The following is a 23,011-nucleotide window of genomic DNA, read 5'->3' on the forward strand; positions in this document are numbered from 1 at the left end:
AATTCAAAGCTTCCGCAGGTTTTTCTTTTTCATGCTTTTCTGCCAGAAACATAAAAACAAGGTCATGATGAGAGTAGGAAATAGGCTTAAATCACAGGGATAATATTATGTAGTAGTCACTGCGATTTTTGCTGATGAAACCTCCTTTATATAACTTTCTGTGTCTTCCACAAAGATAAAATCACTATTATTCTAAAAATGTGATCTTTTGCATGTTAAAAGCCAGTTTTTAATTGTTCTTGCAAAGTAAAACGATACTGATACAATAGTTTCTTTTATTAAGTCGTGCATGCAAGGAATTCAAGCAATGAAACTAAAACGTTCAATCAGTTCTTAATACATTCCCGTGTTTTTTTTTTAATGTTATTAAATAATAAAAACAATAGTATGAAGGGTAACTCTGCTGTGTAGGTTTCATGACTTTAATAGACTGTTACACACACAGCAATCAGTTGCAAGGTCCTTCATGTCAGAGCAAAAAACATAACAACAAACCATCTCAACATTGTTTCTTCAGGAAAAGCATACATGGTTATAAGTAAGATTAATAGAAGAAAAATAAATACTTTTTTATCTGAGAGGCTGTGCTTCGTCTTTGCATTTCAACTTCTAAACACAACCGTCATCATCGGCAGTCAACGAGTAACTTGTGCGCAGGAGATTTAAGAAAGAAATCAGGAGTTCAGGAGTTCTATCCTATACTATGTCTACAGTATGTGTGATGGTGGCAGCAGCAACAACAACAACAACCTGCTGTGTCCACCAGTGGAGGGCAGCAGAGCAGAGACAATGCAGATCCAGTTACACAGAAACGAGAAAGCAGTTGTGCGCATACTGAAATAAACAGTAAACAAAAAAAACAAAGATAAATTAGAAGCCTGGTGTTGTCAAGGTGTGTTTGAGTGTGGACGAGTTAGTGCAAATGGGACAGAGTTGTGCGTTTGTCATCTTCCTGCCACAGCTTCTCTTCCTGCTCAGCTCAAACCTGGAGTAAACCGCTCACTTCAGGACTTTGTCGCACTGCATCAACCACACGTGTGACAAAAATCTCATGCACTTCACCAAACACAAAACAAAACGAATTCCAGAGAAGCATCAGCCTCACTACTCGGACTTAGGACTGTGACATCATCAGGTGGGAGACGTACGTGTAAAACTGAATAGTTGCAGTACTTCGACTATACTTGATACTACAGTATATATGTACAGTGTATGTACTGTAGTGTGTAAATATGTGGTTCTTCTTTTTTTGTAATCCCCCTAATTTGGAAACTTGAATCAGCCTGTGATGTACAGTATAATGGCATCAGTGTCTCTCAGGTTTAGTCTTCTTTTATTATCCATTCATTTCTGATTTAACATAAAAAAACCTATATATTTAAATGTTTTATTTCCTTGCTGTGTTTTGGGATATTTTAGGCAGCCCTAGCTTTTTCTTCTTTTTTTTTTAACCTACATGGTGCCTAACCATCTCCAGTCATTTGTTCTATTTAACATACACATAGTAGAGGAGAGGAAGAGTTTCAGCCTGTGCCACTCAGTCAGGATGAGGTGAGGTTACGGTGCATTAGTTGACGTAGCAGCAGTCCAACAAATCAACCGTCTGGCGTCTCCTCCAGAGACGAACAGGTCGCTGTGCTTAAGTTAAAAATCTACACTCAAATAAAATCTCAAACCCTCTTCAGAATACCTCCAATAGTCTGATTCAGCCTTGTTAAGCAGAAGCACCCGGTGATTAGACTGTATGGGGCTCACTGAGATTTTCCATACACTCCAGTCCGCCAGGCGAGGCCAATAAGTCCCAGGTTAAAGCATTCGAATGGATTCCAAATAATATTTGTCCCCCACAAAGCTGACAGTCTCAGTTTTTGCTGCTCTCGGCAGGAGCAGGTGGCGACTCCATTTTCTCCTTCGCCTCCTTCTTGCCATCTTTTTTCTCATCGTCGTCCTTGAAGAAGAGAAGAGGGAACATGCCGAGGATGCAGCCGATGGCGACGCCGATGGCTTTGCCCTAAACACAGGAGAGTGAAAGCACCATTTATTTACACTCAATAATTCACTTACCTTAACTTAGAACCAACTTTCATCCCTCTGTAATTATGTTATAATGACTTTTGTTTTGTTCTTAGCGTTTAGTTAAACACACAGTAGGTCATTTCTGCCCCAGGAGTGTCTCAATCAAACAATAACAAAAGACCTATAGATCAATAAAGTCAAGAAGCACAATTCATGAGAACATTTCATACAAATGTGCGTTTGATTTCAGTCGTTATGATTACTTGGAATACTTCGCAAACTGAAGTGTAAATATCTGAACTCGTTTCACTCGAAGCTTTTTGTTCCGTCTTAAACGTTCGACAACAAGAATCCACTGATCGGTGCCTGTGATTTGAAATTGTTACTTATCTCCACAACGCCACTTTGTAACTGTCAAACTTGTTTGGAATTCCTAAATTATTTTCTATTTTAATTTATTGTATTGTTTGTAATCTGTCTTTTGAACTTGTATTTAGGGCCAGGTCGCCCCTTGTTAAAGAGATCTTTATCTCAATGGGACTTTGTCTGGATAAATAAAGGTTAAATAAAATAAGAAATAAAATGATTGGTGACAAATAAACATAATAATAATTAAAAAAAACACTGGCTAAATTCTTCACAAATATTTCCTTTGTCACTTTGAGTTTTAAGCCATAGAATTTATATCCGAGATGGGTGACATTATTCAAAAAAAGAGTGTGGGGAAATGTTTAGAATAATCTAAGTACACCACTCAACAAAATATTTAACATTTTAATGCAGAAATATTACTATATAATATATTTAAATATGCTCTACATTAAGCACAGCCCTGGGAAACATTATGACTGTTATACTTAATCTTTTCATGAAGCGCGTGGTCATTACTCTACATGTCCAAACACGGATGCATTGATTTTAAACTTTAACCGTGTAATTTGATTGTATATGTTTGCAGGTAAAACACGTTTTTCCTCACATGTCAGAGCCAGTGATGTGACCTTTCATGCTGGCAAATAAGAGCTAAATTAATTACACAGTCCGGCAGTCACAGCGAACGAAAATCATTCAGGTCTCATTTTCTGGCAGAGTGAGCGTGTGATTGAAAAGGACACATCACGTGTGAGACACTCGCGCGTTACTGGCAATAAAATGTACAACCGACAGATCCGGCTTAATGTTTACAAACGCACCAAAATCAATTATCCACTCTCATCGGGACGATGTCATTTGCAGTGTTGTACAAACTCACATATCTGTACTTTACTTTGTTATTTATATTTCTAGCAACTTGTACTTTTACTCCACTACATTTCCTCTAACCATCTCTGCTACTACCAAATAAAATCAGAAGAAGAAGAGTTGGTATTGATCTGTATTTATATAGAACTTTTCTAGACTGCTTTACACTATAGTTTTGCCATTCACCCATTACGACATGGGTGTCTTGCTCAAGGAGATATATAGACTAGCACAGCCAGGAATTGAACCCACAACCTCCCAGTTGAAAGAGAAGTCGTCCTACCACAGAGCTGAGTACATTTTATATCAGAAAATGACTTCTGATACTTAAGTGCAGTAAATGTCACATACTTTAAGACTTTTACTTAAGTAATATTATTAAAAAAAAGTGACTTCAACTTCAACCAAAGTCATTTTCTGGGAAGATACTTGTACTTTTACTCAAATATCCCTTTTAGGTACTTCATACAAGACTGTTGACAGTGAGCGCAGATTATCAGTCGAGTGTTTCTGGTGCTCTAGTGAGGAACCAACCGCATGAGAGCTGACTCTGGTCTGCCACATGTCAGCCTGCTTAGGGCTCAGGTCAGGAATCTGCATCCCCAGGCGAGACGCCAAGGCCTCCACATAACCAGCCAGCCTAAAGTGAGGGAGTGACAAGGAATAACAAAGAGAAGAATGTTTAAAAATCAGCTGCAAAAATGGAATCATCACTCTTGTTTTCAGTGAACCGCGACGCTGCTGCGAGATGAAACAGAAACGAAACAGAAACGAAATCAGCTGAACCGCTGATCCACCAGAGCAGAGAGATGTGGTAGAAATAAAGGGCCACAATGAAAACATGAATTCATTATAGACTCAGTATGGGAGTGAATGTATTCAGGCATGCACTCATTACATTATACAGAATACACCCACCAGCCAATTTGTTAGGCACACCTTAAACGTGTGTTAATGGAAATATGAAAATATCTAATCAGTCAATCACTTTTTCAGCTTTTCAGCCACAACCGTCTCTAGTGTTTGTGAAAAAGAGTAAATATCCAGTGAGCAGCAGAGAAAATGTCTTGTTGATGCCAGACGTCTGAGGAGAACGACCAGGCTTTACTGAAATGATATTGTAACTCAAATGACCACTCATGGAACGAAGGGATGCTGCAGAAGACGATTTCTTGAACCTTAAAACAGATGAGCTACAGCCGTTAAAGACCACACAGGGTGCAACTGGTGGTCAGTGAGTGTACACTGCTGTATCTCATGAGGTGTTCATCAACACACAGCATGTTGACACTGATTTGACTGATTTAGTCATTCTTCTTCACTGTGATTTTATGATATTTCCCTTCATTCCATTACATGTCACGGGGCATTAAACCACCCACGGAGTGACAGCTTCCCCACTGAGCGCAAAGTCGTCAGAGTTAACGACGGAAGTGATCAATAACGGCGACGGGCGAACAAATAAATCAGCAAACTAATGGTCCAATCTGTGGCGGCCATCTTTCATAAACCCAGCAGGGTGAAAGAGATGGTGTCAAAGTATTTTCTCCCCATTTCTTGATTCTTTTTCTCAGTGCAGACGACAGAAGAAACACAGAGTAATCGAGGACAGAGGTCTTCGCTGAGTAAAACTCTAACAGCTAAAACTAAGGGGAAAGTTTTGTCTTAGCTGGGAATTCTACTGTGGTTTCATTACTAGATGAGCTTCGGGTTGCTGTATAAAATCTGCCAGATACAATTTATCCTCTCTGCCTCATGGATATTAAACCAAAAAAATTGTTTTGCAATAAAACTTCTGGACACACGACGACAATCTGATTTTCCTTTTTGATAAAAAGTCAGAGAGGGTCAGAGCAAGGGTTTTTCTGCATGGAGTTTGCATGTTTTTCACGTGCGTGTGTGTGTGTGTGTGTGTTCTCCAGTTTCCTCCCACAGTCCAAAAACATGCAGAGGTTAATTGACTGGCGATCTGTCCACAGGGTCAACCCCGCCGTTCGTCCCGTGTCAACCGGGATTAGCACTGACAACCCTCATGTAGAGGATAAAGCGATAGATGATGAATGAATGAATGAATGAATGAATGAATGAATGAATAACAAGTCAGAAATTACATTTCATGCCACAGTTCAGAAAATCACATTGTGTCGGCAGCTAAATCGCCAAAACTGCTGAAATTATACACATTACAGCTTCTCCTCCATGTCAGTAGCAAATGTATTACTTTAATCTGTTTTAGCACTTTATAACTTTGCTATAAAACAAGGGTTATAGTTATGATATAAAAGTAATTTAGAACATAACACACACACACACACACACTGTGTATCTGAAGATTTTAAATGTGAACTATTAAAATACCACAGCTTCCTGCATAAATATGGACTGAAAATTCAGCAAAACTTAAATTGTTTTAGACAACACAGTGTCATTATACCATGTATTTCTGTCCAGATCACTGGCAAAGGAACTTAATAAACACACTGCATAATGCAATAAAAAGGCCACAAACAGCATTATGACCAAAATAACAACTGAGGTTTACTATCCATTGTTTCAGTCGGCTGAAACACTGAGTGTAAATATGGGGCTTCAGTGATGCAGCTCTGGTTCAGAACTGGATCCTCAGTTCACTGCACACCAAAATAAGCTGCAGCCTGACCTGTCACGTCAAGGGAGAGATTAGAAAACGAGTAGCGTATTTAAAAAAGAGAGAAGTGTGGGTGTGGGAGCGTGCACTGGAATTACAAATGTGGGTAAAACGGAAAAAAAAGCCCAAACATATTACTATTTGTTTGTGAATTTGGACAGTTCATGTTCACATGGATGGCAGCAAGAATGGTACATTGCTTATTTAGAAGCCAGAGATGCTCAGAGATACCAAAAGTATGCTTGTCCACATCACCCAGTGTGATCTTAACCCTTTAACACCGAGCGTATCTTTGCAATCTGCATTACTGTAATTAAGCAACGGTTTGTGCTATTGGAAAGATTCCAAAGGTTTCTGAAAGCTGAGAAGTTGCAGGTCAAAGCCAATGTGTAATTATCACAGTAATGTCACTCTCGCTGTTGCAGGAAGCCGACCAATCAAAAACTATTTTATGCAGTTCAAATTTCAAAATCTGGTGTTCATGTATAACTACAGTGTTTTTTCTGAATGAAATGTTTAGTTTTTCTTCATTTTACATGCAGTAAATTGTAAATATCTGCCAGATATTGAAGGTTATTCTGGAAAAAATTACAAAAACACTTAGTTAAAGGACATTTTCTGGGCCTTTTATGACTAAAATAAGTCCAGATGGACATTTTGAGGCTTAGGTGTTAAAGGGTTAAAGGTATAACACTGTGCTTAAGGGTTTTGACTTAAACAATAATTTAAGTTAGTTAATTATATATATATATGTATATATACATATATATGTGTATATATATACATATATATATATATATATATATGTATATATGTACAGAGAGAGCTGGCATCCGCTGCAGAACAAACCGACTCAAGAACAGTTACTTTCCGCTGGCCATCAGACTGCTAAATTCCAAATAACAATTTAGCAGTCCCCCCCCCCTTCCCGACACTATCTGTGCAATATTTAACTGTTTTTTTTCTTTTGATATTGCTGCTTACAGTTTTCATTCCTGTTCTCTTTTTGCACTATTTTTACTTATATTTATATACATAAAACACTTATTTATTTTTTTATTAATCATAGTTAGGCTGAAAAAGTTGGATACATGTATAGACATTTACAGTAAGATAAAAGACATTTCCCATCAAATACTCATAAGTGACAAAAATTCAATGCTATGTGTTGGTTTCTTATCTGCTGCCAAGCAACGAAATTTCGTTGCCAGTTTTCACTGCTGTGTATTCTGTGCAATGACAATAAAAGGAAGTCTACGTCTGTCTAAGTCTAAGTCTAAGTCTAAGTCTCTCTAAGGCAGAAGCAGGTTTTACTACGACAGTTTTGTGGCAGACAAACAGCCTTCACATCCACTGGTGTGAAATTGATCAAAATAAAAAAGCCTCTGCTGTCGGCTGTAATCGAGTGTTACCTTGACAAACTGGCCACATGGGCTCCACTTTCCAAATATGATGGAGTGGGAGACACGGACTCACACGCAGGAGCGGAGGTTTGAAAGCAACGGCGGAGAGCGTTTACAGAAGCCACGGGCAACTTAATATCATCCATCACACTGGAATTATGCTCTCTGTATTTAAAGGTGCAGTGTGTGAAATTTAGCAACATTTATTTATGCAAAGTTGCATGTTGCAGTTACATACATGTGATGTGATAAAAGAGGAGACACACAGGCACATGTTTGGCGGATCACCACTAGGAGGCGGTGACGTGGAGAATAGTTATGAATCAGCTGACTGAACCTTGAGAATGAATGAATGTCTCTCTGGCAACACTCTCTCTTGTATTGATCCAGTCTGGTCACACGGCGCACACAGCTGTGAAAACAGCTGGAAGCTAACAACCCTGGAGTCTCATTGCTTTGATTCATTTTCAGACTTTGTTTCTGTCAGTGGAAAAAATAAATATATAAAAAAAAAACAGCTTGAGGAGGAAACAGAAAAGAAAGAAGTCACCAAGTACTTTTATTACTCTAAAGGTTACTTCCATCCATTATTTGGATGCCACTTAACCTTTGAGGGGTGTGAGGGAAGCCAATTTAAAATCACGTTAAAGGTCACAACAGAGCATAATACTGGTGTAAGAGTCAGGATGATACAATGTGTGGGAGATGCCACAAAACCTTGAGTTTGCCTCAGAAAAATACCCGTAAATAACGTTGCACAAAATCCTCCCGTCTCACAGCAGCACAACAAAATCCAACATAAGCCCAGCGGGATAAAGTAAACGAGGAGCATATGAATTAAACTGAGCTGAAGTAATTGTTTTCATTTTAAATAAAGAAAGCCAACAGATCCAAATGAAATTTGACATGTTCTGTGGGCTTGACAACATGATGGTCATTTATTAATATAGTAACTAGATAAACACAGCTGTGATATTACGCAGTCAGCTCAGAAGGTGTGCTGCATAATCATCTCCTCATTTAATCATTCATGTTCAGAGTCTCTTGATTTAATCCAGCCGCACTGATACATTTAAACAGTGTGGCCTTTTGTTCTCGTAATAATAAATAATAAAGTCCTCTTATGCATCACAAAGCCTCAGCGTGTATTCCTCTGAGGCACAGATCTCCTTCCTGCTCAGGCTTAATGATAACAACAATAATAATAATGATTATTATTATTATTGTTATTGTTATTGTTATTATTATTATTATTTATTTTTTTTATTAACCGTCCATTTTGTAATGCTTTATCCTCCACATGAGGGTCGTGGGGGGTAGCTGTGCCAATATTATTAATTAAACAAAATGATTTCACTGGATTGTCTGAGATTCTAGCCTCGAAACTTCCCAGATAAGAGCTGCCCACATGTGAGGCATGTGTGTGTGTGTGTGTGTGTGTGTGAAATTCTTACCCCAGCCCTGCCAGATCAGACACGAGGTTGCCGAGGGCAGCAGCTGTGGAAAATGTGAGAGGAGAGAGAGCGGTATGAGTCAGAGGCGTGTGAGCAAAATGAGTTCAGAAATTGAGGTTTACATCAAGTACGGCCAAAAGGCACAAGACGCTCGAGACAAAAGACACAGAGAAACTATCACATCCAGCAGGTATTGTGGCATCCCAGTATCAATAAAAGTACAGTATGTTGCCCGAGGAGAAGCTGCTGAGACAGAGTGGGATAATATGTCCAGTGAAACTCGAGGAGAGAAATAAACTGGTTTGTCAAATGGGAGCGTTTTTTTTTCTGCATGAAGGCATTAGGACGAGAGATGTAATACCTGCCGGTAACCGGAGATAACGGGAGTGAGAGGCATAGCTACCTGGTTTAGTACAAGATGGAAGACGATACTGTAAATGAAAAGTTGTAGCGTAACACAAATGCACAAATGAGAAGTGTGTGAGTTTACACAAGTTCAAAAAGTGCAAATGCGAGGAGAAGTTACGTCGAGCTATAGTTGTAGCTCCTGCACTTGCACATGCAAGCTTTACTGGGGAATCAATGTCAGCATGTCGAGTGCCATGTTCAGTCTGTTCAGTCTTCACACGTTGTAATAATTCAGCTCCAAGTAGGTCAGACTTTGAGAAATTTGTCGACGAACACGTCTGCATGTATTTTAAAAGTCTGCTTTTAATCAGACTTTTTCTAGACGTATTCCACATGCAACTGTAAACACGGTGTCAAATAAATGTTACAACAATACATGCAGTATATTGCAAATCTCAGTATAAATAGGCACTGAATTATTGACCCTAAATACAGCGTATTATTATTAGCATTATTGATGATAACACAGCTGTTTTTGTTTGTTTTTACCAGTAAGAATATTATTTAGCCCCTAACTAAGCACAAAGATATATAATCCTTTGTAAATATGAAATTGACTCACTCCACCGGCTAAACATTTGCAGATGAATAAAACAAGCAGCAGCACATGACTACACTGAAGAGAAGAGGAAACTGAAATGACTAATGAAATATGGAGTCACTATACTTTAGAATGTTTTGTTCTCTGTGCAGAGTTAGGAAACTGCTGCTGTGTTAGACTAAAGTGCTGTGTGTGTGTGTGTGTGTGTGTGTGTGTGTGTGTGTGTGTGTGTGTGTGTGTGTGTGTGTGTGTGTGTGTGTGTGTGTGTGTGTTCCCTCTATTGTCCATGACCCTGACATCAGTGAATTGTTGCAGCAGCAGCAGCACACAAACCCTCAGTGGAGCTGAAACACAGCAGCAGCGCGTCTGAAGCAACAACCTCCATCCGAGGTGAATTCTTCAGCTCCTTTATGGGATCACTGAGCGTCTGTCTAACAACGAGGTTTGAAAACAACAAGTCATGAATCCAGACTGTGTGCAGTTTCCTCTCACAGGCTGTAATGAGGGTGTCTCCACAGACTCATGATCCTGACCTGACTGAGGAGACTCTGCTTAGTCTTGTTTGAATCTAATTAAAGATCGGAGGGACTGACGGACGCAGAGCAACAGGAGGGAAAGTGTTCAGTGTTTACTTGGTCAAACGGCTGGTGCCAAAACACACAGTTGTATAAAAATGTTGGCACTTGGGAGGTCATACCTGAGTGACGGTAATACGTCATGGCCTAAATGGTAAAAACAAAAAAAACAGTTTAACGCAGGGTTTGTTGGAGGGAAAATGTGTTTACTCTTTATTCAAATGACTCTGCATTTCTTGCGGGAAATCAGTGGTTTCATCAGCGAACACGATCATTCCTTCTTTGGCTGTAGTGCTGCAAATTACAATTACAGCATCAAGATATTCCAACAGGTTTTTTCTACAACTCGGGAGAGAGAACTATTTTTGACTTTATATCCTTTTTTCCCAGCAGGCAATCTGATGAGAGTTTTTCATTTTCCCCAACTATATAAACACACCTGAGCAAAAAGTACTCAGAATTTGTAAAATTTGGAAATATATCACCGTTCAAAGTTTGCTAGGCTCGTTTTTATGAACAAAAATAAAACAATTGTGTCTTTTTTCACTTTTAAATATGCTTTTCATTTTAAATGAATCATAAATTTGTCTCAACAACATATAAGAAAATTAAATATTGCATTTTGTAAAGCCTGGCCTGATGATGTGACCTATAAACACCAACCCCTGGTCCATATAAGGCATTGGTTAGCAATTGGTGAACCATGGGCCAAAACTGGCCCGCCTACATCAGCATCTGGCGCGGCAGATGATTTAACAAATCTGACCTTATTTAATTATTTGCTTATCTTCACAAAAAAGTGACATTTCATATTTGAGTTCTAGAGCTTTTATTCTGAAAAAATATGAACTTATTCAAATTGATTATGCTGCTCGAATTGACAGTTAAATTAAACTGGTTTGAAAAATAAAAATAAAAACACTGCTGTTGTCATGGACAGCCAGGTTTGGGGATTAAATGTCAAATAAGGATTATCATATGCAAGGCTCAAAGAAGAAGCAGTCATTCTTAAAATTGAGATGAATAAAAGTACATATCTCATATGCACTTGTCTTTGTAACAAGCCAGTGATTCAAATGGTCATTACTTTTAGTATAAAAGTTTCAGATGGTCTACATTAGGAAAAAAAACATGTATTTTCAGTGTGTGGGTGGGACTGAGATGACTGTCATGTTCTTAATATGATGATTTAGGGGCCAAACATTTAAACACATTCTTCTTTGGCTTTTTCTGGTTGATAATATAAATATATAAAAATACAGTAGATAGGGAGCGTTTTCAAAACATAAATCATCTCACACCCCAATTTGGCAGTCAGCACCAAAAAAGACCTCACATTTAAATGTGAGCCAACAAAAACAATCATTTGTCAATAAAGTTGGAAAGCTTTTGTGACAAATAGGATTCTTTATTTGAAATGCAGTGACTACCTCCAACTTGGCTGTTCTATGTGAACCACGTGGTGTGAATCACCAACTCAAATACTTGACTGCAAGCGCTGCACTGTAGAATTATATTCACATTTCATGGCATGTTTTTATTTTAACGAGACAGGGGCAATAGTTCAAGTTAGTTTATTTTTAAATACAGAGCCGATGCTGTAATTATAAAATATACCACTGTTATCGTGTCTCAGTATCAGAATACAAACCCCAGGGGCACAGAGCGAATGTTGATCCCATTAGGCTCAATTATATTGGTCAAGCTGGTTGAACATAATTACAGACCGTGTTAACTGTCAGCTTCTGACTCACTGCTGCTCACAGTGCTGTGTGTCAGATTCACTCACATCCACTGTGCCAGTGAGAGAACGTGTATCACCAGAGAGCTGTACACGCTGTGTCGAACTCTCATTTACGGTCAAGAGAGCAAATCGAAAGGGAGGGAAGCTCTTATCGAATCTTATTATTTTGAATGATTTGTTTTTGAAACACATGTGTATTTATCACCAGTGACTAACGATGGACAACTGGACCTTGAAAAACCTGAAATAACAAATGTGAGACACTGTGAGAACCTGCTTTTGACTGCAAAGCTCACTTATTTACCAGCTGTGATGCTCACACATTGAAAAACAGAACAAGTGCGTTTGCCCATTTTTCCAGAATAACTTTCAATATCTGGCAGTTATTTAACATTTACTGCATGTTAAAATACGTTTTTTTTTAACAATTTAAAATGAAGAAATAGACACTTTTATTTAAAAAAAAACAACTAAAAACACTAGATTTTGCGTGTTAAATTTGAATTGAACAGTATAAAACATATTTAAGATAACATTTGTTTCAGTCTCAATGTCCAAAAACAGGCCAAAAAAATTGAACCTATGTACAGGCGTTTTTTCCAACTCTCTCCTCTCTGGTGACTAAGACTCTGACTCGCCATCTTCCTGAAACAGCGCGAACAGGCTTTGACCTGCAACTTTTTCCGATGGCACAAACCGTCATGTAATTACGGTAATGCAGAGTGTGCTTGTGCAAACGTGTCGTCCGCGATACGCTCGGCGTTAAAGGGTTTCGATGACCGTGTGAAGGGACACTCACAGATTTACCTGCAGGAAGCAAATCAATGTATACTTTGCCTCTCTATATTGATATATTTGGCATATGAATAGCAACGTTGGGTGGGTGGGTGGTGGTGGTGGTGGTGGTGGTGGTAGAAGCTTGTGGGATTATTAGGAAGCGCGAGATAAATGAGATCAATACGTAATATACATGTAAAACATACTTGAACAACCTCTTCTCTGTCTTCTCACCATTTCTTTTTTCTTTTACTTCTTGTAATTAGACTTGACTTGGACACACGCATGCACATGCGATCTCTCACACACAGTATACAGTGAGCTTCCAGATCTGCTCACACATCGAACCAGCAAACCCCAGATGAGAAGGAAGGATGAGCAAAATCAACCTGAACGCATCTGCTAATGTTGCATGACAGGATTCACTTATTCATTTATTATTGCATATAAATGTGTGAACCTGAGAAGTTCTCTAAAGCCAGGTGGTTTTGCGTAAGTGGAGCCGTAACTTTTTAAATATATTCAATCCTACATGGAGTTTTTCCACGTCATTAGCTCTGTTTAAATGATGAAACTGGGACACGTTTGCCTCAGAGTGAAAAACGCTGTGATCGGTGGACGTGACTACAGATCTGACACCAGTGCTGCATCACTCTGGTCTGGGACTGATAACTGCAGCAGCCTGTTGATTTGCAGATCTGTGAATGTTCTCTGATGTAGCACGAATCAGTAACAGCACAACTTCTGCTGTGAGAAACCGAGGCTGTGCTTGAGGAAAGAACTCAATCTCCATCTGTTTTCTCTGTATATCAGTTTCTGTGCAGGCTCAGGGGTCATTTCAGTTTTATTTCATTTTTTATTTTTTACAAATCACTAAAGTGAAGGGGATTTTTCTTTTAACTGGTGCAGATCAAAAAATCTCACCCCACAGAGATCCGTCTGTCAATCTAGAAGAAGTCTATGTGAAGCGTGAACCTGATAAGGCTCATGGAAAATTAAACCAGGCCTGAAACTGTTTAAAAACCCCAATCTTTTCCAAAATCCCAAAAGTGAAAAACTAATTGGAGTCAGGATGAAGTCATAAGCATCTCTGATACACACCAAGAACCTCAAAGTGAAAAATCTCTACACTTTAAACCTCTTATATCAATTTCTCTTTGCTCTGCTCTCCACTAGTCCACTTACTCAGAATCATTTCAGGCTTCTATATTCTTTAGCAACACAATTAGAAAGAAGAACAGAACTCCGTGCTTCATTATATGGCTCAGACTAACATCAGTGAACTATTCTTTCATATTTGCTGTAATGGAACATAAAAAAAGCCCCAATATTGTCTCTTTATAATGAACTGAATATGAGACAGTGACAACATTAACATGCATAAATGGCTAGTATCACGTCCACTCACACTGCTGATGAACAATGTTATCATATTTATGAGACGATCGCTGTCTCGATCACGCTTCCTGCCTCATCGTCCTCTCAGTTTATAAGTGTCACAGCAGAGCTCACATTGTTAAGTTTATCGTAAAAGCCTCATAATGAGAGGCCGTGTCTGCTGCTGAAACTACACGACCATTATCGCTGTCATTAGGACGCGAGACACAACACAAGGCAGGCACAAGGTGTTTCTGAGCCGGCACCACGTCTGTGAGGTCACACACTTTATTAGCCAGCTTCTCAAACCTGGCTGTAACCTGAGAACAAAGCACGTGTGAGCACATATAGTGGAAAGACAAGGAAAAGAAAAGTCTGAGAAATCTCAGTATGTGGTAAGAGCCACAGCCTTGTGTTCACACCATCCTCAATAATATTGATATTAACACTTAATATTAGTTGAATGACCATCTGCCTCTTTTCTATTAGCGTCTGTTACAATTTCTGCTATTTTCTACATTTTACATTTCTGTGATTTATATGTTTTCACTGATTCATTTTTTTTTCTCTCCTCTGTGGCTCACATTTTCTTCCCCCTGTACAAGGTGTTCTCTAAGGATAGAGTCTGTACAGACTGTGAAAGCCCTTCAAGGTGAACTGTGTGTACAGTGTTGGGCTATATCATTAAACTTGACTTGACACTATATAACTCTCTCGATATAAGGTGATAATCTATTTCTCGTCTATTTAAGAAAAAAAAAAAAAAAACCCTCTCCCAGTAAAAATAACAATAAACACTAGATGTGTTTTGTTGTTGTCTAGACATTAGGCGTAGAATGAGGCGTAATTAAAATAACAAAACCACAGCCCAGAATATTTCCTCTCCTGTTACCACCCTGTCACTGCCGACAGGATTTGGCATTGCGTACTTCTCATTATGGTAACTCTTAAGACCAGTGTTTCCAAACCGTGGTCCTGCATGTTTTAGATGCTGCCCTGCTCCAACACACCTGATTCAAACGAAAGGCTCGTTATCACTCACTAATCAGCTGACCATTTGAATCAGGTGTGCTGGAGCAGGGCACCATCTTAAACATGGAGGACAGTGTTTCTGCCACTGACCATACAACCTCACACCTATATCTGGGTAGATATTATGTTATATGTGTCTCTGGTAGTGTCAACATAATTCAGCTGTTTTATTTTGTAGAGTCATTGTCACTGTTTCCACTCCACTTCCAGACAGGTAACAGCTTTACTTGGTCTGACTGACCTTCTGTGTACCAAGCTCCTGCATTTGTCTAGTGTCCAGTTTTTTAACAGTCACTCTATATTAAATTATATTAAACCTCTTACCTGCCATAGTTGAAATGCCAAGGACAACACCGATGGATAATTCGATCTGTGTGCCCTGGAAAATAACACACACAAACAAATAACAGAGGTTAAGAGAGGAACACTAACTTCACCATTCATGTGTCATCTGTGAATCCCGACGGTTCATGACGTTTCTTATCACTGTCACAACAGACAACTTCAAACTTCTCCTTAAATCTTAATTTATCTAAGATGTTTTTCTTTTCTTTGATATTTATTGCTCTTAATCGTGTTTATGTACATAATGTTGATTGTCTGACAAAACACAAGTTCCTAATTCAGAGTCTGCACTCCTCTTCATTTGATCTAAAAAGCAGGAATCTATTTGTGTGGCTGCCTTCTGTCTGGAGCAGCCTGAGATCTTCAGGGTGTGATATTGTCTCTCGCAGAATGGACAGCAGGGATAAAGCGGAGGTTACGGATGTAGCATACTTTAATACCGTCTTAATAAACACACAGTTTAAGTTAAAAAGTCCTCGTCTAAATATTCTTATTTAGTTTTGTTTCAGTGTACTTGCTTCAGACATATAAAGTTTTCGTGAAACGTATCCTCTTTTTGTTCAAGTCATCACTTCCTATTTGTCTTTCTACATCTATGCAGACCCATAAAACTGAATTGTGCTGTCTCAGATCACCCCGCTGTACGAATCCATTTTAAATTAAGATTATATCCCTCGTTTTCCTTCACGGAGCAATCGTCATCGTTTCATTATTTGTAGAACATCGCAGACTTAAAAAAAAAAACCTAATAATATTAAACAAATATCATTCTCTTTCATTTCTTTCCCCACAGTCTCACAAACATATTCTGTAAGTAGAGGAAGCCACAGTAGCTCAGTGAGCAGCAGGGAACCACACACTCACAGCAACAATCATGATGCAGTTGTCCAGGAATCCAAATCCAACGAAAGGGATGGCGTTGTGAAGCAAAACTGTAAAATGACAACAGAAAAGAGAAAAAGATAAGAGATAACAAGAGAAAAACAAACATTTAGACTATGCCGATCGTGTACAACTCCACATTCATAAATAAACAACCCATTTAGACATAATTAATCCTCTTAGAGCAGACCTCGATGAACAACAATGAAATGATTAATCAATTATTAATCATCTTCTTAAATGTGATTTTTTTTCTGGTTTCTGTGCTATTGTTACTGGTGACTATGTGTTATTTACTTATTCAATAGGTGCACCTAATTAATGCAAATATTTAATCAGCCAATCACATGGCAGCAAATCAATGCATTCAGCCATGTAGACCACAGCCAAGGTAGAAGACCATCACTGAACCCACAATATTTCAAACCTAGAGCAGATGGTTCACTGTGTACCTAATATATTGGCCATCACTTGATAACATCAGGCTGTGCTGTATATACATGAGGTCAGAGTGAACATGTGTTGACCATGCTTCACTTTTCAAAGGTCACCTTTAGTCTGAGGAAACTTTGGTTTATTCTAGTTCAAGTTAAATGAATCCCTGCTCAACACTTTAATACGACACCAGCATCATTTCTGGCTAGATATTGAAGAGGAGTCTTTACGTGCAGAGATAATTTGAATTAAAACTGGTTTAGAAGTCACAAATTCACAAACCAGGTCACTAACTTACATTTTGTTGTTGTTTCTTGTTCCACTGGTGCCATTTTAAATAAAACATCAAACAAAATCAACTTAAAGCTTCACTTTAAAACTTTAAAACTGTCCTGCAGCTTTTATAACGATTGATTTTCGCCGCATTCCTATTGACTGTGCTTAAAGTTTAATGACCCTGTTTACACATAAAAGCCTTCAAGGACCAAAACGTCTCCAGGAAAATTCAAAATGAACGCCTGTGGCTACATTAAATCTGATTAAATGACTAATTGAGAAGTTGTTTGTGGAGCATCTTTTCACGTTTATAGAGAGTGGAGTCCAAAAGCTGTTAAAGACCTCAAAGTAAAAGATATCATTTACAACACAGAGACACATTTGCAATTAGTTATATATACTATATACTTCTTTAACATGTCATTTTTGTCGTTTTATTCCACAGAAACATCGCTGAGATAAAAACCAGGCAACGTAAACACAACACAACTCCTTCCCTGTGTTGAGGAAAATCACGAGTGCCGTGTTTAACGCCGTTGCTCCGGGTTACTGAGGGTTCAAGTGTGACTCAGGTGTGTTCACTGACGAGGCAAAGCAGGAAAAACAGCATTGTAGTGTGAGAGTAAGAGCTCAGCATTAAGACCAGCAGAGATACAGCAGACGGACACACAAAGAGTGTGCGCTGTGAGGGGGAAAAATACAGAACGCTGAACACGTGAATGTTGTGTTTTTCCAGCTGAGATTCTAAACCTCTCAGCTGCAGCAGCAGCGTGAGGAGGAGGAGGAGGAGGAGGAGGAGGTTGGAAAATCTCAGTGATTTGAGGTCAGGTCAGTAACTGAGCACTGTAGAGTGAAGAATGCCTGCTACAGTATTATGTTGTGTTTATTTGTGTGTGCTTGCAAATTTACAGTAACATGATGATATGACTCAAATAAATTCCTCAAACACACAAGTGGACACTCTAATTAGAGATACACTATTGAAACGAGTACTAAACAAATCAGTAGGTCTGCTGATCATGAGGAATATGCATTTTACAGCTTGACACAAATACAGGCAGTACTATACTATACTATAGTACCTCCTGAACGTGGACGGGGTCAACATAGCACGAAACTGCTGTGAAGTAATTTTATACACGACACACACACAAACTAGTGACGAGCAAAGCAGTAGTTTTCAGTGTACTGAATTATTGCAGAATAATAATAAGTCAATTAAAAAGATTGAACTGAAATACAGCCAAACAGGTTGTGATCCGGCTCACAATCACCGGCTTTTAGCAGTGCTGTCGCTAAATACACCAGACTCCTTTGTTACATATTGAGATTTTAGACATTTCCTTTGCTAAATGTTGTTGATTAACACGTGTTCAGGATTTTTAAGTATTTTAACTGATCTATCTTCGGCATTGTTCGCTTTGATTCCTGTGCCGGACGTCGCGCTCATGACTCTTCCAGTGACGACACTCTCTGACCAATCAGTGGCCAGCAGGCTGTCGACGTCACATTTAATTTTCGGCTCCGCTCGCTTGGAACCTCACCAGAGCAGGTACTAAAAAAAGCATCAGGTACTATCAAAAAAATAAGTAGTAGAGTAGAGTTGAGCCGAGTCGTGCTCGAACTGTGTAATGGAAAGGCCCCATTAGGTTCATGTACAGCATGGTTTCTCCTTCCATTTCAGGTCCCCATGGAAACGCAGCATGTCACAGCCTGCTCAGAGAGCATCATCCATATTGTGTTCATCTTCACCATCCCATAAAAAAATAATAACAATCATAACACACAAAAACACAAGAAGGAGAACTTTCTTACCATATCTGATCTGAGCTGAAGACGGTGGTTCAATATGGAGCTGGCCTGAAAAGAAAAGCAGAAACAAAGATTTATAAAAAAATCTCCTTTTTTAAATAGGTTAAAGTGTCAGAGAGTAAAAATGGCAAAGCCTGTCAATCATGACATTTTGGGGGGAAAAAGGTAGGCCAAATCTGAGGCATGTGAGATAAGGGTGAACGTGTTAGCAGTGAGTCAGAGGACATGAACAGAAGTGAAAGAGGAAGACGACAAAGGAGCAGCCGCTTTGTTGCCATTTCCCCAAATCAACAAGGACATAATAATTCCACTGCCAATCAGGCCTCAGAGGAAGCCTGCTCACACACACATTATAATTATAATTGGAGTGTGTGTGTATAGGTGTGTGAGGGAGGAACAGACTCAACCTGTGACTAAAAACCCTTCTCTGGACTGTGATGAGCAATAATTACACAGTTTTCAGGTAAAACGGGAAGGAGACAAAATGATTGCCTTCACAGGTTCTGTGAAACTCAGCATTAAATTCAATATATAATGCATGTTCATTTCACATAATGAGCTCTGCAATTGTCAGGATGAGAGCAAACTGCTTTTCGAGAAATGATTTCAGTGCTCAGGGAGATTCCTTTCATCTTTGGCTTTGCCAAATTAGATTTTAACTTAATGCAAAGAAATTCAAGAGATTATTCACTCTATTGTCATTTTTCAAAATATCTCTGCAGTGGAATAAACACATCAAAATATAATACCTCTAAAAAAAAAATAAACACACCCGTGTTATTTAAATTTCCTAATAAACAAATAACAATCTGGTCTCATCATCATCATAAAATGCAAACAAACATACAAACAAAATATCAGCCTTCTTCCCTCCGTCCTCACTCGTCTCATTCTGACTTCCTCTTCCTCAGTGTCGCGTTACGAGCGTCGTATGACAGACTTCAGCTCACGTTGCTGACACACAAAACGACAGCTAATTGTTCGCCTCTGTAAACTGCTGACACGTTCATCAGAGCTCATGCTCACTCACTCACAGTCACACACTGATCTGCTGTTGTCTTCCTCTGCTGTTGTCTTCCTCTTCCTCTGTTGTCTCCCCCCCCCCCCCGTGAACAGTGAGAGAGCTCCTATCTCGTTTCACAAGTTCTAGAAAATCCTCTCAGCTACAAGACAAGAAGTTAACTGGCAGAGATGAGCAGAAAGAAGACCAATGACTTTGGCAATTAGGTACCAGAACACACTTCTTTGCATTAATCACTCTTTTGGGGGCTGCTTTCAGATTTAATTAGAGCCCTTCACTGATCCTATACTGTGCACAGAGAGTCAACTCTGTCAGAGTAACTGCTGCCTCAACAAGTAAACTTTGCTGACTGAAACTTCCCTCTAAACATTTCTATTAATTGGTTCATTTATAATTTGGGGTATGACATGGTCTTTATGTAGTGCATATTTGGCACAGCATCAGATACAGATACGCAGCATATTGTTCAGCCGCTCATTTCTGTTTCTACACTCAAAGAGACACCTTTGATTATATGTATTATATGAAACACAGAGACATAAATACAGTTTGTGAAGGTCAGTCACATCAGCCATTAACAGAGGGAAGGACGGCTGTCAAACTGTGAGTTCTGCATCCATACTACTATAGTTTCCTTTGTTCACTGTTTTCAGATAAAAACCTTCTGTTTCTTTATCATGTGACCCCTGAGGTACGCCGGACATGTACGTGCTGGTGTAAACGGGAAGCTGATCCGCTCTCTTTCAACTCTCAAAGGTCCGCTAGTCTACATGATGTGTGTCCGATGTGTCCTCGGTCAAGACACTTGACCCCATGATGCTCCTGACATCTGTGCCGGCAGCGTGTGAATGGGTATGAGAGATGAGTGATAGAAAATGTGCCGCACATAGATTTGCTGGATGAAAGTGTGAGTGAATGGGTGAATGTAGTGTAAAGCAGCTTTGAGTGGTCATCAAGACTAGAAAACCCTTTATATAAACGCAGACGTTTACCAATTACCATATTACTAGCTGTTGACGAGGTGAAACAAAAAGTTAGTGTTAATAGAGTATTAGTTTCTGCATCCCTCTCTTGTGTATGGAGATTGTCTCGCAGTGTCGTCAACAACTTTCAACAAAAAAGGAACTAAATTCAGCCTGAAAAGATGCTAGAGAGTCACTAGAACACGTCCTGTCCTCAGTGACTTCAGACACAGGGGTGAACGGGGAAAAAAAGGTGAGACTAAAATGAAGCCCCATAGTTTTGAAACAAAAACGGAGCCCGCAGCAAAAACAAAAACAGCATGCGCACCTGGAGCAGAACTTTTTCAGACAAAAATGAAGCCGTGTGGATGCAGCCTTACTCACACTGTAAATGGCCTCTAAATGTCATTATGTTGTGATCCATGTTTGTGTTGGTCATTTCTCATAATTAGGGAACGTGCATCGTAAAAACTAATTCCATTTGACCCCATTAGCATCATCTGAAACATTTGCATTGATGCGATAACTCAACATGTTGATGAGGCAAATAAATCACTCCAACCTGCCCCATTTTGATGTGAGGGAATCACTTTTTTGCCCATACCAGAGGCCACCTATGGTCACCTAAGTGGAATGAGGCCAAATGAGAAAAGCTGAGTCACTATCTCATCATGAAAGAAAAAAAAAAAATCCCATTAACAAGAAACATGTTTTTTCTCTCTCTCAATTTACTGTGCTTGAGTGAGGCCAATTTATTCCAGCTGTGATCGTTGACATGAAAGTCTGTTGCCCCCAAAAACTCGGCAAAGTATTGATTGCACATATTTATCAAAGCTGCTCCCTGGAAAAAAAAAAAAAATTCAATTCCAAGAGACAGAAGTGGTAAAAAACCAGGGCTGTGATAAGTAGTTTAGTATAAGCCTGGATAACCACCAAAGCTGCCGTGATTTATTCTTCTCTTATCATGACCACCTCCACCATCAAACACACATCAAGTATCTGACACCTGATAACGGCTGTGTAAACAAAACACCACATGCCACCATGTGGCAGTTTTATTGTTTTATTTTTGCATTTTGTCCTCATGTCTGTGTCCAGCACTTTGGCCAAATGTGTGGTGTGCGCTAATCATTGAACAAACAAAACAAAACAAAAGTCCGGAACCCGCAGAAAACAGTTGTACTGTTTAGTTGTACCTAAAAATGTGAGATAAATGTCACACTTGTACGACATGCCTTGAGAAATGTCTAATTCCAGGCTCTGTCTCTTGGCGCAGGTGAAGCCTGTGTTTTGTAAATGAAAGACAAGTCTGTGACGGAGCACAAGAGCCAAGTTCTCTCTCAGCAAAACGTGGCAAGTCAATGTGATTTTCTGCAAATTCAGGTCTTAGTGCTTTAGGAGCATGTTTTTCATTGTGGGACTGTGTGTGTGTGTGTGTGTGTAGTAGCGCACCGTTGTGCACATAATTGCCTCAGTTAGGGTGTGTATGTCTTGGGCTTTATCCAGCAAATGTAGACCCAGAAACATCCTTGTATTCCCCTCAGGATTCTATTGATTTTCAACACAGGGGTTTCTCAGTGCAGGGGAATGAGTGTGCAAGCATGCATTCATCTGAATCACTGTCACCATAGGTGCTATATTTAACTATGGCACTGTGTGTGTGTGTGTGTGTGTGTGTGTGTGTGTGTTGAGCACAAGATCAATAGAGTTCACACGAAGGAAAACAACATACGGTAGGAGCCATTCATCGTTTGTGCAGCACTTGTTTACAGTATGAGAAGGAAAATGTGGGCCAAGGCTGAAACAGTCATTAGTAAAAAAAAAAAGAAAAATGAAATGGGAACAGATACTGTATGTGGTTCACAACAGAAGTGTTGTCCTTGAGTGGATGAATACATTGTGTGGAATCATTTGCAAACGCCTCAGAGAGGAAGTAATGAAGAAAGAGATTGAAAGAGTCGATGTTAAGTTCTGGATTTGCATATATAAAGGTAAAATGCGGAAAAACCCTTGCATACATTTGTTTTCAAACGCACTACTTTCTCAGGAGTCCCTCGTGTGT

General features: G+C 39.2%; 1 protein-coding gene across 1 annotated transcript in view; it reads right to left on the minus strand.

Moving 5' to 3' along the window:
• Window positions 1–408: 408 nt before the first annotated feature.
• Window positions 409–23,011, minus strand: part of LOC131471724 (transmembrane protein 65-like) — a 35,143-nt gene continuing 12,540 nt past the window's right edge. The window contains exons 3-8 of the mRNA XM_058648439.1: window positions 18,970–19,014; window positions 16,426–16,493; window positions 15,541–15,595; window positions 8,763–8,805; window positions 3,793–3,898; window positions 409–2,011 (exon numbers count right to left, since the gene is read on the minus strand). Coding sequence (XP_058504422.1) covers window positions 1,862–2,011; window positions 3,793–3,898; window positions 8,763–8,805; window positions 15,541–15,595; window positions 16,426–16,493; window positions 18,970–19,014 — 467 coding nt within the window. The 3' untranslated portion in view covers window positions 409–1,861. The remainder of the gene's footprint in view (window positions 2,012–3,792; window positions 3,899–8,762; window positions 8,806–15,540; window positions 15,596–16,425; window positions 16,494–18,969; window positions 19,015–23,011) is intronic.

Source organism: Solea solea, chromosome 13, assembly GCF_958295425.1.
Source record: "Solea solea chromosome 13, fSolSol10.1, whole genome shotgun sequence".
In the NCBI taxonomy this organism is placed as follows: domain Eukaryota; kingdom Metazoa; phylum Chordata; class Actinopteri; order Pleuronectiformes; family Soleidae; genus Solea; species Solea solea.